This window comes from Dipodomys ordii, unplaced genomic scaffold (genome assembly GCF_000151885.1).
Source record: "Dipodomys ordii isolate 6190 unplaced genomic scaffold, Dord_2.0 Scaffold8, whole genome shotgun sequence".
Lineage (NCBI taxonomy): Eukaryota > Metazoa > Chordata > Mammalia > Rodentia > Heteromyidae > Dipodomys > Dipodomys ordii.
Genome location: NW_012267224.1, coordinates 20,183,717 through 20,201,438, shown reverse-complemented (window position 1 = coordinate 20,201,438; position 17,722 = coordinate 20,183,717). Strand labels below are relative to the sequence as shown.

The 17,722-nt window shown below is 45.3% G+C and overlaps 1 protein-coding gene across 1 annotated transcript in view; it reads left to right on the top strand.

Annotated features, from left to right (window-relative positions):
* Nucleotides 1–14,939: 14,939 nt before the first annotated feature.
* Nucleotides 14,940–17,722, top strand: part of Phox2b (paired-like homeobox 2b) — a 3,042-nt gene continuing 259 nt past the window's right edge. Inside the window, exons 1-3 of the mRNA XM_013008910.1 lie at nt 14,940–15,296; nt 16,173–16,360; nt 17,508–17,718. Coding sequence (XP_012864364.1) covers nt 15,056–15,296; nt 16,173–16,360; nt 17,508–17,718 — 640 coding nt within the window. The 5' untranslated portion in view covers nt 14,940–15,055. The remainder of the gene's footprint in view (nt 15,297–16,172; nt 16,361–17,507; nt 17,719–17,722) is intronic.

Below are 17,722 nucleotides of genomic sequence, written 5' to 3'. Positions count from 1 at the left end.
TCTCCTGTTCGACACGTGCAGGACAACTTTAACAGTGGCATGGAAGAGGACAGTGAAGACCTGGGACCAGAGTAGGGTCTGTGGGAAAGAGGAGAGTTTCAGGTGGGCCCAGAGTACTCCATGGGAGGTATGAGCATTTCAAAGCCAGAAAAAAGAGGCTGCTAAGAAGGAAGCCAGGGCCAGGGCCTCTCACAGAGCAGCTCAGCTTTCCTCAGCAAACTCACTAGCTGTCTCTGTGTAGGGCTGGTTCCATCTGTCCAGTGACTTCCCAGAAACCTGTCTCCCTCTGACTTCTCCTCACAACTTCCTGGCTGTGCTCTCCTCCTTCCCAAGGACTGTACTGCAGGAGGCCTGGCCTGCGACTCTGGTAATGTAGTCTCTGGGAGAGCTTGGATTCCAGGTTTGTGACTCTTCACTGGAGTTCTCTAAAGACTCTACATACCAGATTATTCTATAAATCACCCCAGCTTGTCAATTGCTCTGTCAAAATATGCTCCATGGTTGAGCTTTGCAGCCCATTGCTGACTGCCGCTCCAACCATCTGTTCTGTTGCATTTTGCTATTAACCTTGCACATTACTAATGCCATATGCAGATCTATGCTCTCAGATCTTTTCCATGTACAGTCTGCTAACATACTTCTGGCATGTAGTTTGTGTGCTTGTAAACGCTGTTTGTTTAGCTATAGAAGTTTACATTCCTCCTTATGAATTTTCATCTCTCTACATCCAACCTACCAATATCTTTCAAAATCATTATCCCACCTGGCTCCATACAATCTAGAGATTTGTTAAGTATGGGGTCTATATTTTTTACCTAGACTGTTGATAAAAATGTTGAACTGGACAGAGTCTTGTGTCACTCTACTGGAAACCATCCTTTATGCTAACATTAATCTACTAATCAGCATCTTTTGGGTTCATTTATTCACCTAAATGTTGTTAATTCATCTAATGGTACTATTGTTTAGTCCATATTTCTCCATCTTGTCCACAGTGATATTGTGATAGGCCTGGACAAATGCCCCGTTGAAGTCCAGATACATTATGTCTCCAGCATTTGGCTGCTCTCTAAATCCACTAACCCTGTCAAAGGAAATGAAGCAAATCAGACTCTTCTTCAAACATGCCATGCCCCTTGCCGATCCTGAGACTTTGATCATGTTCTTTTCTCTACCCAGAATCTTCTTCCACTCTACCTTTCCTGCCTGACACTCCTATTGCTCAGGTCAAAGTCTGTCAACACAGCATCCCAATTGTTGTTGGTTTTTTTTCTTTTTCTCTGACAGTCCTGGGGTTTGAACTCAGGGCCTGGGCACTGTTCCTGAGCTTCTTTTGCTCAAGGCTAGCACTATACCACTTGAGACACAGTGCCACTTCTGGCTTTTTCTATGTGGTTTTTGAGGAATCGAACCCAGGGCTTCATGTGTGCTAGGCGAGCACTCTACCTCTAAGCCACATTCCCAGCCCCCCTCTCAGTTGTTTGTTTTATGTCTGGTCTCCTCTTCTTCTTGTGGAATGAGCTGTGGGTTATTGTAAACATGTTTGATGACTCTAGTTCAACTGGACTCTGTGCCTCCTGACAGTTGCATCCTCTCCAAGATGCTTAGAAATGACATTCCACAATCCAATCCAATCCAGCACTCACTGGTTGTTCGAAGTTCTGACTCCCAATAAAAAGGCAGAGGTTTTTGTTTTTGTTTTTAAAGAGATGGCTTGTACCAGGTGTACTCAAACTGTAAAAGATGAACCTGGACCTCCTTCTGATTCCAGCCAGCAAGGAAACAGTCAGAGACTTAAATTAGGGACTGTCAAACAAACTGAGACCCAACTAAATGGAGTCACACTGGCCAAATCTCAGATAATTTCAAATATTAATAAGAACTTTGCCATAATGAAAGAAAATACATAAGACAAGTCTAGATCAAGAGTGCATAAGGCTATAAAAAAGGGGGAAAATAGACTTAACTTCACTGATCTTTGAAGGACATCAGAAAAAAACCTCAGTTTTCTAGACAAAAATACAGAATGGGAGAGATGAGAGGATTCAGATGACTGCATTCTTCTAGAATAAACTATGAGGAATGGGGAGACTCCTCCTTGTAGAGTGCTTGCTTCAGCTGCAGAGGCCCTGGGATACTTCAGCACCGTCAAACACTGCTGCTACTACTACTAGAAATAGGCTGGGGTAGAGGAGAAAAATCTGGAGATCAAAGATATTTAACAGCCATAAAACCAAGCACAATAGTTATGAAAATGAACTTCAGGAAATGGAAACAAGAGGTTTTTTCTTTGTTACTGTTTTTGTCTTGTTTGTCCATTTATCTGTCTTTGGAAAGATAAAGGGAGGTGCAGAAATGGAGGGACAAAGGGTGAAAAATACAGCAGTGGTACTCAGTAGACACTATGTTGAAATTGAACTTTACAATTTGTGGTTGGGGATAGGAGGGAGAGAGCAAGGGAAGGGATGACATTGTCCAAAAAGAAAAACAGACTTTTTTTTTTCTTTCCAATTGTGGTGTTTGAACACAGGGCCTGGTGCTGTCCTTGAGCTCTTTTACTCAGGGCTAGTGCTCTACCACATTCAGTCATAGCACCAATTCCAGTTTTCTGGTGGTTAATTGGAGATAAGAGTCTAGTGGATTTTCCTACCTGGTCTGGCTTCAAACTGTGATCCTCAGATCTCAGACTCCTGAGTAACTAGGGTTACAAGTGTGAGCTACCAGTGCCTAGCTAAGAAACTGATCTCTATCTGACTTATGTAACTGTAACCCTTCTATATATCACCTTTATAATATCAGTAAAAAATATTTTTAAATGCTAAGAGCTGGAGATGAAGCTGGTAGAGCATTTGGCCTAGCATGCACACAGGGCTGCGTTTAATCCCCCACTCTGCAAGAAAACAAAATGAGACAAGCCAAGCACAATGTACATACAGATCATGTTCAGATCCAGACAAATGAATGAAAAAATAAGCTTTTGTGTCACAACCAGAAAAAAGTAGAGCACTGGAAAATTGAGGATATTAAATTGTTAGTATTTTGGGGTATGATAATGATACTGTGATTGTATATTTTCAGAAGAGTCTTTAGAGAAAATCCTGAATATACAGATATATGGAAGAAATTACAGGCTGGGTGCTAGTGTCTCACATCTGCAATCTTAGCTACTCAGGAGGATGAGATGTGGGGATCACAGTTTGAAGTCAGTGTGGGCAGGAAAGTCTGTGAGACTCTTATCTCCAATTAATCCCAAAAAACCGGAAGTGGCATTAAGGCTCAAAGTAGTAGATGCTAGCCTTGAGTGAAAAAGCTCAGACAATGCCTAGACCCTGAGTTCAAGCCCCACAACTGGCAAAAGAAAAGAAAAGAAATTGCAGGACATATTATATTTGCCTCTGATCTAGGATGGAGTGGTGTGAAATGCAACTAGCATGTGAGTCAGTAGTTGCCGCATCATGCTGAGAGGGACATGATGATCGCTTTGGGTTGTTCTCTCTCCTTTTCCATGTGTAAAATTTCCCAGAAGCTAATTTAGTCCAACTTCAAACTTTCCCTGGAATTGTCTCCACTGGGGTGGGTTGTTTTCCTTTCTGAAAATTAATTCCTTCTTCCTCCTGATCTTTTCAGTACAAAGTGCCACCATTTCAATGCCTCAGTAGCACACTCTCTCGGGCCTCCAGGACAGAATTTTTGAAGAACTGGACAGCATATTCCTGGTCACATGTTGAGTATAGGGCTCTCTGTCTTTTCCCTGATGCTCACACTAATTCTTCCCATTCTGAAGCTCATTCTCCTTGACAGAATCAAAACAGGAGTTTTATTCAGTTTTCTTTATCATTCCTCAATGTTGGGGGGGGGGAATCAATCTAAGGCAGTGCATTTATTCTTTTTGTCATCTGGCTCAGAACTTACAGAGGTGCCTTTGTCATCCTGAGACTTTCATTCGTTAAATAAGCTGGTCCTTGTACGCTTTTCTTACAAGTCCTTGTTAATTTTTTAAAAATTACTTGTTCTTGGCTTCTTTCTTTGCATAGTGTCTCTAGTTTCTATCTTCTTAAAAACTCTTACTCCCTGACAATAGCACAGCAGAAAGAAGATAGCTACACACTTGTTGGAACAGCATAATAGGTATGAACAACAGAATACCAACACTCAAACTCTGTTGTACAAACAGACTAGAATCCCTTCCTGGAAGGCGATGTTGCAATGTGTATGTCACATTTATCTGGGGGTGTGGGAAGACTTGGGATTGATCCCAGCACCACAAAATTAAATAAATAAAGTATATGTACTCTCACAACAAAGGTGTCTCACATTTAGGAAGTCATCCTATATACATGAATGTGCAGAGAGATTTAGCTAATAGGGTATCCAGGATACTATTTTAAATACATTTTTTTTAAAATTAGAAGGCCAGGCACTGGTGGCTCACGCCTCTAATTCTAGCTACTGAGGAGGCTGAGATCTGAGGATCACAGTTTGAAGTCAGCCTGGGCAAGAAAGTCCATGAGACTCTTATCTCCAATTAACCACCAGAAAACCAGAAGTGGAGCTGTGGCTCAAAGTAGTAGAGTGCTAGCCCTGAGTAAAAAAGCTCAGGGACAGTGCTCACGCCCTGAGTTCAAGCCTAAAGACTGACAAAAATAATTAGAAGCAACCTGAATATACCAACAAAATGAAGTTGACAAAATAAACTAAAGCTTATCAGATAGTTAAATGCCTTGAATCCATAAAAAATAAAGTTGAGATAGAAGCAGGAGAGAATCTCTAGATTGAAGCCTGTCCAGGGGAAGTTATCAGGATCCTGTATTAGGAATAAAATACACACAATACAAAAGAGTAGTAGTGGGCTTAAGTACAATGTTCTGGGTTCAATACCTAGTACATACATACACACACACACACACACACACACACACACACACACACACACACACACACACAGGTTTCTTGAGAAAATGTTCATGATAGGTAATTGAAGAGATTACAAAGCAGTCCATAGAGATTCTTCCTCCATTTAAAAAAATTTGTAAAAATTTGTATTCATACTAGAAAAAAGCACTGAAAAGTTATACTAGAAAGCAATCTCTTTTTAGTCTATCATTTTTGTCCCACACCTGCTGCAACATTTAGCGTGAAGGATATTTATTGTTTTGAGACAAGAAAAGGGAATAAGTAATGACAACAGGAAGAGAGCCCCAGACACCAGCCCTGGCCATGTCCTTTGTTGGGGTGACCTACTCTGGGCTGACCACCCCTCACTGAGCTCACTGTAACATTCTGGTCACCTGGGCTCCATGCCCAGCCCAGGGGCCACCTCAAGCGTGCCCTGAAATACAAAGGAGTTTCAGAAGATGTCAGGAAGAATATTGCCCGACAGCTACTAAAGAAGAAACTTGTCCTGAGAAAGTAGGCCTGGCCAGAGCAAGCCAGGAGACTCAGTCTAACCTCTGGAAAGGCAGGCCTGAGCCTACATACGCTCTTCATGGCTGAGCTCACCACAGTTAATGCTGTACATTCAAGAAGTTCCCCTGGTATTTGGGTGAACGCTGTTGGTTCTGCTCAGCGGTCTCCTGTGACTTACTGTGCAGTTTTACCTGTGATGATGTTCCATTTGCCTCCAGCAGCCTCCCTGTCTCTTCTTTTAAAAAAAAAGTTCTTTCTCTTCAAATTCTTTCTCATCTTCAATCTCAAATGGTAAAAGCTTATGAATAAGCAAGAGAGTTTGTGACTGGAAACTTCACCACATAATTCTCCATGCTATTTGTTCAACTTGCCATGGTAAACAATTGAGGGAAGTGGGGACGAGACGACTGTATTAAACAATAAAGCTAATATTCTCCATTCTGTCTAACACGGGACGTACTCCCACCAGGCATCACTGTAAACCATTTTATTGTCTCTGGCTCCTGAGGTCTCGGATACATGGTGCCGAGCTCTGAGGACTGGATTGCATTTGCTCTAAATTCTGAATCAGCTGAAATTCACATTAAAATGCATGATGCTGCAGCACATTACCGGCAAACCCCACAAACTTTTTAAATAAAACAAAGTGGTAGGAACAAACAAAAACAATGAGAGCTTTGGAAAACCCAGGAAGGGCAATATTTATAGACACTTTCAAATTTTCATCTGATTTTTGTCTTGTCTTCCAGGCTGAGCAGTTTAAGCCAGTAAATGGCTCCAGTGTTCTTCCCACGCCTTTCAATGGGTCCTTTGAAACTGACTGAAAATTCAAGATTCTATTGCTCAGACTAATTCTGGGTCTGAGGGAAGCCATTCAGAGGACCAGGATCAAGGCAAGCTCTCCTAGTGGATGGAAGGAAGGAATGGATAGCTGCTGCTACAGCACCTCCACTTCTGGAAATTTCTTCTGCCACCATCTGGACTTCCTTCCTCTGAGACAACAGGGCTCTTGGCATCCTTATATGAAAATATACCTGGGAGAGAGAATACACAAAGCCCTCAGAGTCACCTGAAGCATTCAACCATTCTCAGGTCCCCTTTTCCATGTGGCCCTCTTCTTAGTCTCTTTGTATCTCCTATGATTTCCCATCATCCTCACTGACCCTATATTGTTTCTTTCATTGGGTAAATATACACAGAGGAGCCTCTTAGACATGTCTCCCATCATGTCAATTCGCAGAATGCTAGAACTGAAAAGGAACTTATGCACTTCTTCTCCTGAACCCTGGGATAACAAAGGGCCTTCTTGAGATTGAATAGTGAAAGGACCAGTGTAGTCTGTCATGGATCCTGGACCTTGCATATTCCTATGCTGTGCTGAAGAGCCCGCTTTCAGTCTAGTATCTCTTTTACCCAGACCTCTGGAGCTTTGGTGTTTGATCATTTAAGACAACATCTAAACTTTCCTACTGGAGCAGTTTTTAGCATCAAATAGCTGTTTCAAAAACATGGGTTATGTGAGTGAATGAATGCTATCATCAAAGGCTAACAAGACCAGAGAAGTTAAGCATGTTACTAAGGGCCACTAGACCTACATTGCAGAAACAAAGATCTTGGCAATAGCTATTAGGAAGTGGGTTTGATCTGGGTCCCTTGAACTCTCAGCATTGGGCAGGACTATAGAATTGACTTTCTCTGAGACCCTATTTCTCTAATGTCATTTGAATTCCCTCATTCCCTCACTCTCCTTACCCTATGCTGCTGTTTCCTAGGCATGGGAAATCCATCACTTCTTAGCTAACATTGTGCCACAGTCTCCTGATTGCCTCATTCTCTTCCCTTTAAACTGGCCTGCCCTCCTCTTTCTCCTATCTGTGACTCTTCACACTCCTTTTATATACCACCCCAGCTTTCCTACTCTAACTGAGCACTTAAGGACTCGTGAACAGTCCCTATTCTCTCTGGTTTGGGAATCTTTCATTATCACCGCTACCTTTTTGCCCATTCTCATACCATTTTATGCCCTTGTTCTAGTGTACCCAGCATAGAGATGACCTCTTCTAAAAGCCTTCCTTAACATACTCTAAGGAACCACAAGTCCACTGTGTGTCTGCAGGGACCTTGTCTCTGTGATGTTTTTGTTCTGGAATTCTGGGTGACAGAGCAATCACCATCTGGATCAAGGAACAGAAAAAGACAGAAGAAGCATATTTGGATGCCATCTTTTCCTTCCTGGTGTCACGCTTTACATTTCCAATCCAATTTGCATTGGTGAAATAAGTCTTCTTGAAGTAATCCTACAATGAGCCTGGAAGTGAGCAGAACCAGAAAGATTTGCTAAACAGCCCTAGTGATCTACACCTTCAAGTAAGTCAGGCCTGGAAAGTCCCCATTGTAGCCAATGCCAAGGCCATAATGAAAAACATTTAATCTGCATGAAGGTATGGAAGCCATATGGAAAGGAACAATGAATGACTAAGATGTAAAGAAAGAACTCTGAGAAGCCACTCCTTCCAGATACTTGACTGTAATGTGGGAAAGATAGATAAGTAATGATACTGCTGATTGGCTGTGAGCATGTGACTACAACTTTGGTATGTTTGTTTATTTATTTATTTATTTATTTAGGGTCTGGTCGTGGGGCCTGAACTCTGGGCCTGGGCACTGTCCCTCAACTCTTCAGCTCAAGTCTAGCACTCTACCACTTGAGCCACAGCGCCACTTTGGCTTTTTTTTTCTTTTTGCTTGTGGGGTGCTGAGGAATCGAACCCAGAGCCTCATGCATGCAAGGCAAGCGCTCTACCACTGAGCCACCTTCCCAGCTCCAACTTTGGCATGTTTAGATGGCCACAAGATATACCTAGATGAGTCCAAGTTTGTAGGCTGGTAAGAGAGGAAGAGTTGGGCAAAATTTCCCAGCCAATGAAAGAGACAAGACTCCAGAGAGTAAAGAAGGAATCAGCTTTATATCCAAACAGTAGCTGGGACAATGGAGAAATGAATAGGTGTAGAAAAAGGTTAGTTCATAGACTGAATAGGAAGTTGAGACCAGTCTTTTTGATAGCATTATGAATTAATTTAGAAATAACTATCTGCATGTATTGTTCTTTTTTTAATTAATTAATTAATTTTTTATTTGTGAACATACTGTACAGAGGGGTTACAATTACATGGGCAGGATAATGCGTACATTTCTTACCAAGCATTGCAGCCTCCTCCTTTGGTTTACCCTTCACATCCCTTCCCAGCCTCCCCCCTCCCCCGCATGTATTGTTCTTAATGTTAGGAAAGCAATGCAAGGGAGATATAGATCTAGATAGATGATAGGTAGATACAGATCCATAGAGAAGGAGAGGAAAAAATGTTAATCCTTTGCCACAGTAGGCCATCACAGGCAAACTGACCCCTATTTCAGGCTCAGTTTGCCAAATGCAGTCTTCTGGGCATGTATATAAGCCCAGAGAAGAAATGGCTCATTTTTAGTAGTAAGTAGTATGAATTTTGTCCTACCTGTTGGATGAAAGTGTTTTTGCCCAAGTTCATCTAAAACCATACTGAGATATGGTAACCCTCAAGGGCTTTATCCTTCTCTAACTCCTCTCTTCAACCTACAAATGATTTCTCTGCCTATACTATACTCATGTAGCCCAAGGCGGTGTGTGACTGAGAATAACTTTTCCTGAGCATTTTCTTTGGAGTCTTCAAGGTCTCAGGACATTGCTGGCTTGAGATGTTGCTGCTCCAGTTCTTCTGGCAGCTGCTGTCCCAGAAAATCATGATCCTTTACTAGTTCTCTGCTGCATTCTGCAAGCTCATGATTACTCTTTTCCTTTCTTCAAATAGGCTATTTTCCCCCCTTTTTGGTTCAGCCGGAGAAAGCTCCCTGCTTAATTTAATTTTGTTTCTCCTTTCTTTGTTACAAGCAGATGTCACTTTTACATCTGTGACTCTGATCAAATGCCCTGTGTCTCCCTAACCAACAGCCCAGCAGATGTTGCTACTATTAGCCAAACTCCAGCAAAAGGTAACAGGCAGACCCTTCTGCTAATTATTGCATGCTGGAGGGGGGTGGGGGTGAGGGGAAAGGAAGCAGGATGAAAAATAGAACTGGACTTTCCATAAGGACATCCTTAAAAGAGTGAATTTATACCCTATCACCTATTAAAGAGCATAACACTTACATTCACTAACCCAGACACAGAACATCATTTATGAGTTATGCCTAAAATCCTGACACAGTAAAACCCACACTGTAAACCTAAGGCAAACACCTTTCATGGTGACATCACCTTGAACACATGCTATTTATTTACAGAAATAAAGCACCACGTTAATCCTATATAAATGATATACCTAAAGTCAGAAAAGGATCTAGAATGAACTTACCTTCCATATATGCTTCTAGTAACTTCCTAAAAAGTGGAGTATTTCTCCCTGCTTGCTTTCTTTTCTCCCATTGACTTGTTATAAACACACAAGAGGAAAGAAAATATGAATATATACCATTCAATCCCAAAGTGAAGTGTTTAATATACAATCCAAGGAGAGTATGCCAGTTTCATTATTGTCATCACCAGCAACATCCTCATCCTGGTGGCTAACATCCACTGCATTTTTTTCCAGGTGCCAAGCGTCACATTCATTGCTTTGCCTTGCATATACTCTTGTCAATCAGCTAATAATCCTTAGTCTTACTGTGCCAGGACATAGGTTAGCAAATCCTCAAAGAGTTTTATTATAAAACATAGGTATGATGGCTGCTATGCCAACAAATATATGTGGGGAAAAGAATCTAAAGTGAATACAGGTTTGTGTGAGAATTTGCGGCTGGTTTGTTCTGTATTCTGCAAAAATGGTATAACAACCAATCCTGTCTAGATTATTTTCTTCAGTGTAGGTGAGTGAAGAAGAGTACCATATCCCGAAATCTTTCCAGAGACAGCCCTTTTGATTCTCCGGTTGAGACAACTCTGGCTCTGAGTTAAGTCTTTGCCAGGCAGTGGGCTGATTGTGTTGGGATATGTTGGATGCAGCACAAAATAAAGCAATCAAAAAGAAAATTCCTTGGAAACTCTCACTGGTATTTAATATTTTATTCATTCTCGTGTTATGTTGTGCCTCGTCTCGAGTTAAACAGCCTCCTAGGAGTGAGGCAGTACGAGGTTGGCAAGGATTTTTCCATGGATTGCTACTACAATACAATGGCATTTTGTTTGCTGTTTTGTGTCCGTGTCTTCTAGCATTCTTTTTGACTTTCAAGGAAAAAAAGAAGGAAAAGAAAAAGAAACTCTCCTATGAATAGCAAAGAAAAGGAAAGAAAAGTTCCTTTTAAACTTTCAACCTTTTTCATTTAGTACAGGGTAGCATGTAAACATTTCTTTTCTTTTTTTCCATCATGGCAATGTGCTGGTAGTTCTTTTTGTGTGTGTGTGCTTTAAATAGCCTTTATTCCCCCTCCTTCTCTTTTTTTTTTTTACCACATAGCATTGCTTTTCCTTGATTGATCCAGAAAATCAGTAGAGGAAAAAAAATCAACCGTGTACACATATTAAGAAAGGCAAGTCAGAAGAAGATGGATCAAACCATCCATCTATCCATGTGGCCATTTATCTACCCATCCATCTCGCTACCCACCCGCCTCTATTAAAATAAATAGCAGGCACTGTACACACGGTTGGTTGGCTGAAGTTGCGATCTGGACAAAAGGTCTGTTTGGGAAAAGGATGCTGAACCTCTAATTCTATTTGTGCCGGTTGAAAATCAGGAGGGGTTTTTCTACACTTCACTTTTATTAGATTATTTCTTATAGATGGTTTCTTTTTTCCTCCCAGACGCGTGGTGGAGGCTGCTGAAGCAGTTGGTCTATAGTTGGAATAATTAAATTAACCATTTGGTACAACTTTTAGGGGAGAGATCGCGTGTAGAAAGCACAACTAGAACAAAACAGGGCGTTGGGGCTGGGGCTGGGGGCTCGGGCCTGGCCCAGCCCCGCACGCCTTTCATCTCTGAGCAAAAGCAAGACCCTGAGCCACAAAAGACTGTCCGAGGAAGGGTAGTCCAGGGCTTGGGGAGTAGAGGGGAGGGGGACGATGTCACTGAACAAAATAAACCTACAAGGCCTACAAAGGGGAAAAAGAAGTCAAGAGCATTTGCTCATCCCACCGTGCGGTTCCTGCCCTCAAAAGACCAGGCTCACTGCGCCCAGGCGATGTTGGGCACCAGGGGGCGCCTGGAGAGAGGCCGGGGCCGGGGTTGTCGGGGGTGGCACGGGGTGGGGTGACCATGCCGGTGCCCAGGAGCCGGCTGGCGAGACTAGGTGGAGTCTGCGGAAGCCTTGGCAGACTAGAGTCGCAGACCGCAAGGAGCAGAGGGACCGAGCCCCAGGCAGGCGCCCAGGGCTGCTGGCTTGGCTGGGCCGGCTCCCCTCTTCTCCCGCCCTCCTGGTCACCCCCTTCCCCCCTCCCCACCGCGGCTGACATTTCCCGGGTTTGGGTCCTTGGCAGAGTCCTAGCCACTCTCCTGGCTCCTTGGAGCATCAACCACACACACACACACACACACACACACACACACACACACACACACACACACGCATCAACCCAGAGCTCCCTCCTCAAACGCCCCTTTTGCTTGGTTCCCTAAGTTCCAAAGTGCCATCCTTTCACCCCCTGAGTTAGCTTCTGAACCTGCCCCCCACCCCCATTCTCCACGCCCGCCAGCGCTGTCTGCACAGCCCTTCCTGCTCCCGCCCCGCGCTGGGTTGGACCTTCTGGGGCGGGGAACACATGTTGGGTGCCCGGCAGACACCCAGATGCCGACCGAGTGCACCCCTCGAGAAAGGGATCACGCCAAGCAGGATTCGAACCTGATTATTCCCGAGCAAGGGCCTGGGAATCGAAGCGCACCTCTTCCCTGTGGTCACCCCAAGTCATTCTTTCTGCCAGAGAGATGTGCTTAAACCAAAACTCTGCGGTGGAGGGGCGGGCTAGTGGGGTGCTTTACTCGGGCCTCTGTCCGGTGCTGGCCCTCGCTCAGATTACGGGCCCGGGCTGTTGATCCCCTTTAGGATATCATAAAAATTTATCTTGATCAATGATCAAGACACTTTGTATTTATAAACGGCTTTATTAAATGGAAACTCCTGTGTACAACTAAAGATAAGAATAAGCAGATGAATGTGGAGGGGGAGGAAAGCATCTTCTCCCCTTTCTTAATCCCCCTCCCCCGAAATCCATAAGTATCGAGACACTTGGACAATCACAGCCTGTGCTTGGCAACCTGTCCTCCAACCCCCTTATGTGGGGTGGTGGGAGAATAATAAAGATGGAGAAAATTCTATGTGTGCAGTCCGAAGCGTTACTGGCGCCTCCCGGCCCAAACGCAGTTTCATATTCATGAGTGTGGGATAGATAAAGACAAATTCCTCCCTGTAATAACACTTGGATTCGCATCCGTCTTTGTGGCCTTTAGGTTTAGGGGACTGAAGACAGATGTTTGCATCGCCTTTCTCCTCTTGTCTAGTGCCCATAAAGAAACCCCATTTAGAGTGCTGCCATTTGGTTTCCGCCGCAGTAAAACCTTGTACACATTTATTTTCATCTCACCCTTGTGCACAAAAAAGTGTACACTGGTCACCAAGGGCCCTTCTTTATCAAATACGCATTGCACAGCACACACGCGCAATAAAACTATCAGTCCTCGGTCTTTAACAAAAAAACCAAACAAGCAAAAACAACGATCACCAGCTTTCTCGCTAGAGCTCGCTGCCTTGCGCTGTTCCCAGGTCCTGAGGACAAGCGAACACTTGTAGACCAGCCTGAAACTCACCCCACAAAGAAACACAAAGCTGGGGGGCCGCGGTCCCCGTTTAATCCATTGCGGCGGCCGCATCCTCGGCAGTTTCGTGAGCAATGAAACAGGGCGGCGGTGGAGAGCGAGCGCCCATCCGCTCCCCGGCACTCGCATCGAATTAAACCACTTAGTTTGGCAAACACTGAACGCCTAAATGCCCCTGTAAAGACTTTATGAGTTTGTTACTTTAATTACTGACTTGTTACAGAGCACATAAAGGGGGTAATGAATGCAATAAAACTAATTATCTACACATTTAATTCATATAAAATATCCAGGGTTTGTTTACACCACACGACGATTCAACTAAGCATTCCCATTCTTGTCCACCGAGAGGAAGGATTTAATGAAATAGTTTCCCTTATTCTGCTGGAGTCTAACGAACCAAATGACAATTACCCTCCGCTTAAATCACGGGGCCACTGAGGTCCACAAATCACCTGCTCACTTCTTTGTCTGCGCCCCGGTGCCAGCCCCCAAGAGCCTGAGGAAGGGGACGCGGAAGGCGCCCGGCATTTAAATGGTCAGGACGCTTACTGAGGCTCAGTACCATCCAGAAAACCTAAAAGGCAGACAGCAATCCCTTTTGGGAAGCCCCGGTGCGGGATTATGAGCACCTGTAAAAAAGTGGAGGCGAACAGGAGAGCTAGGGATGATGGAAGAGGAGACGCATTTTGGGTACTCTTCATGCCCGTTTGGTAGTTACGGTCGGCGTAATCAAAAGCAACAACCGCACGAAACCTCCAAACCAACCAAATGCAAACCTGCGCTAATGCATACAGACACAGTGCCGAGCCCACGTTTTGAGACTCTCGGTTGAGAATCCAGATGTTTTTTTACCAAGAGCTTCGCGGCGATGTGTGTTTTATATTTGCTTTTCTTACTTTTATTTTTTTAACCGGTCTCATGCCCGAGTCTCCCGAAAGCATATTAAAGTGCAAGGAAAAAGGCACTCTGCCTTTTCTTGCTCTGCCTTTCTTCGCCCCTTCTACAAGGTGTATTGAAAGAAATCCGCTTATGGTTCACATAACCCTCCCTGGCCTACTTACTCTATGATACAGGGCGCCTGAGTCTTGCCAATGTCCCAGTCCTTTATAAATTTCATGCGCTTCGGGGGGTAGGCTTGTTGTTAAATTGAGCGTGTAACACTCTTACAAAACAAGTTTTCTATGACATCAAGATTTCTTCTCCCTAACCGAGGGAGAGAGAGCGAGCAAGGGGGGAAAAAGGAGGACGAAGAAAGGGGAAACACACACACATAACTATCTCAATTTATGCCTAAGGTATATGATCAGTTAAAAAGGCTTAAAAGCTCGGGGAAATTGGATCAGGGAGAATCGTCACCCAACTTTCATTATTTCCAAGTAGTGTGATTGAATTAAAGGGCAGGGAGCTGGTTAGAAGGGAGGATCAGGGGCTCAGTGCGTAATGGTGTGGTATTAAATTCTAATTAGAGATGCAGGAATCAATGATAGGGAGGTTGGACAGCTCAGTCCCCCAGTGCCAGCCCAATAGACGGATGAGTTATTGTCATGTAAAAAGCGCCAGCAATAAGACCAACCGCTTTGCTATTGTCCAAGTGGAAAGAGCCAAGTTTATTATGAGACTATATGCTCTAGAGACCTCAGACAAGGCATCTCATAGGAGGCTTTTTCATAAAACTAGGCTCTGCTGGTAGTAAGGAGGCCAGTTTGGAGGCAGGCGTTGAGCTGAGCACATCTCCCCACTCCAGCCACCTTCTCCATATCCATCTTTGATTTCATTTTTCCACTTGGCTGAGCCATCCAGAACCTTTTCAATGTATAAAATGGAATATTCTTACCTCAATTCCTCTGCCTACGAGTCCTGTATGGCTGGGATGGACACCTCGAGCCTGGCTTCAGCCTATGCTGACTTCAGTTCCTGCAGCCAGGCCAGTGGCTTCCAGTATAACCCGATCAGGACCACTTTTGGGGCCACGTCCGGCTGCCCGTCCCTCACGCCGGGATCCTGCAGCCTGGGTACCCTCAGGGATCACCAGAGCAGTCCCTACGCCGCAGGTAAGGACCGCCAGCTCGCTCCGCGGAGGAAGCCGCCTTTCTACTCCGTATATAGGAAGCCTTGATTGCATTTGAAAATGGAAATGTGTTTAGTATTTACCAAACGAAATTTGCTTACACAAATGAAAGAATTTATCACGTTAGAAGCGATTGCAGGGAGGGGTAATTCACTTACAGGGTTACACTATCCTAAGTCACACCCGAACCGCCAACAAAATTATCTTAAGCTGCCAAAATGATAGGCATAATTTATTTACTTTGCGATGAGACGTAAAGCTTAGAAAATAATTAAATAACAAAGAGTAAAGCTCATTACTGGCAGTGTCTCTCTCGCTCTCTCTTGCTCTCTTTTTTTAAAGAATCGACGGCGGCTCACACCTCTTTGGCTGGTCATTTTTATGATGGTTTATTGCATTTGTTGTTGTTTGTTGTCGTCGTCGTTGTTGTTGTTTTTTGCAGCGCTTTTTCCTCTCCCTCCAATTTTTGGGCCGCGTCAACTTCTAAGAATTGAAAAGTTGCAATGTTGGGAGTGTTTGGTAACTTCTTCCCTGGTTGCTTAGAACCGCGGTGGATGTTTTTGGACTCTTTTGCTGCTAAAAACTCCCTCCAGCGCGCGTCTCATCACTCACCCCTAGAGCGTGTGTGCCAGCACTGGCCTGCCAAAGCCCAAAGTTTGCGAGCCCCGTTTCGGTCTTAACGAATTCGCTTGGTTTTTTTTCCCCCCGCAGCTTCGTCCACTCAGTACCCTCCCTCCTCGAGAGTGTTGGGGTAAGCGGCTCCTGGGGGCGACCTGATCTTAGTCCCCGGAGTTGAGCTATGGCGGGCCAAGCGCTGCTGGCTGTTTTGTTCATCCTGTCTCTTGGTGTCATCCTTTAGTTCCGTACAAACTCTTCACCGACCACGGCGGCCTCAACGAGAAGCGCAAGCAGAGGCGCATCCGCACCACGTTCACCAGCGCGCAGCTCAAGGAGCTGGAGAGGGTTTTCGCCGAGACTCACTACCCGGACATCTACACCCGGGAGGAGCTGGCTCTGAAGATCGACCTCACCGAGGCCAGAGTCCAGGTACCCGCGCCCACAGGGACACGGGCCCTGCTCGGCCTCCTGCGCCCAGGCAGGGATGGGGATGCGGGGATGGCTAGTGCTGCGGAAATGTGACATTCTGAAAACAGCCTAGCGGGAGGGCGCAGACTTCCAGCAGAGAGGCCGCACGTGGAGAGGGCGCGCACGCTGGCTAGGAAAGGTTAAGGCGCGCCACTCTTGACAATTTATTCGCAGCTGCACGGGAGCAGACATTCCAGGGTCATGGGGCGTGTGTGAGCTGGGCGTACTGTGGACAGGTCCTGGTGCTACGTGGAGGGGCTGTAGACTTTGCCCCTTGTGGCTCAAGGGCTGATCACACAGCGGGGCTGCGTAGAGGTATTTTATAGCTTGCATCAGTTGTGCAAAGGGGCTGTCAGTCCTGAAAGTCAGGAACCACACAGCTTTCTTTAAGTTGTTAGGAAGGGAGGTGCATGCGTGCCCCAGGAGCCCCGGGACTCTACAGGTGAGTCTCCACCCGCAGTGGAAGGGCGTGAGCACCATTGCCGCTCCTTCAGGGGAGGCCGAAGTCTGGTACTAAGCCGCCTGCACTACCCCTAGAAGCCTCCTCTTCTGCCTAACGATTAAGAGTTAAACTTCAGACCTGTGATCCTACGGGTAGATGGCGGGTTTGAGGTTGTTCAAACGCAGATCAAAATAAAGCATTATATATATATATATATATGTGTGTGTGTGTGTGTGTGTGTGTGTGTGTGTGTATTTAAACGCATATGTGGATATATGTGTGTGTTGTGATCTTTGGGTAGTCCTGCAAAGGGGTGGCCATGCAACAAAGCAGAATATGAATACAATGCATCTTGATCAATGCACCCCACTCCACCTACTCACCCAAACCTAACGGTATTTCATGTTAAGGCCTTCCTGGAACCCGTGGTCTTGGGGGGTCTCTGAAAAGTGTCTGTTCTTTGACATGCTCTCCCGCTGAGAAAGCTGCACTAGCCACGAGGAAGTGTAGACCTGGTGGCTGTGTGGTCACTCTGGCACCTGTGGCACGTGCCGGTGGTGTGTGTGTGTGCACACGCGCGCGCGTGCAATGGAGATTGGCTTCATGGCTGCTTTTTCTTGTTTTCTCCTCTCTCTGTGCTGCATCGCCTCTGCTGTCTCGGCCCAGGTGTGGTTCCAGAATCGGCGTGCCAAGTTCCGCAAGCAGGAGCGCGCCGCCGCCGCCGCCGCCGCCGCCGCCAAGAACGGCTCGTCGGGCAAGAAGTCTGACTCCTCTCGGGACGACGAGGGCAAAGAAGCCAAAAGCACCGACCCAGATAGCACCGGGGGGCCGGGGCCCAATCCCAACCCCACTCCCAGCTGCGGGGCGAGCGGCGGAGGCGG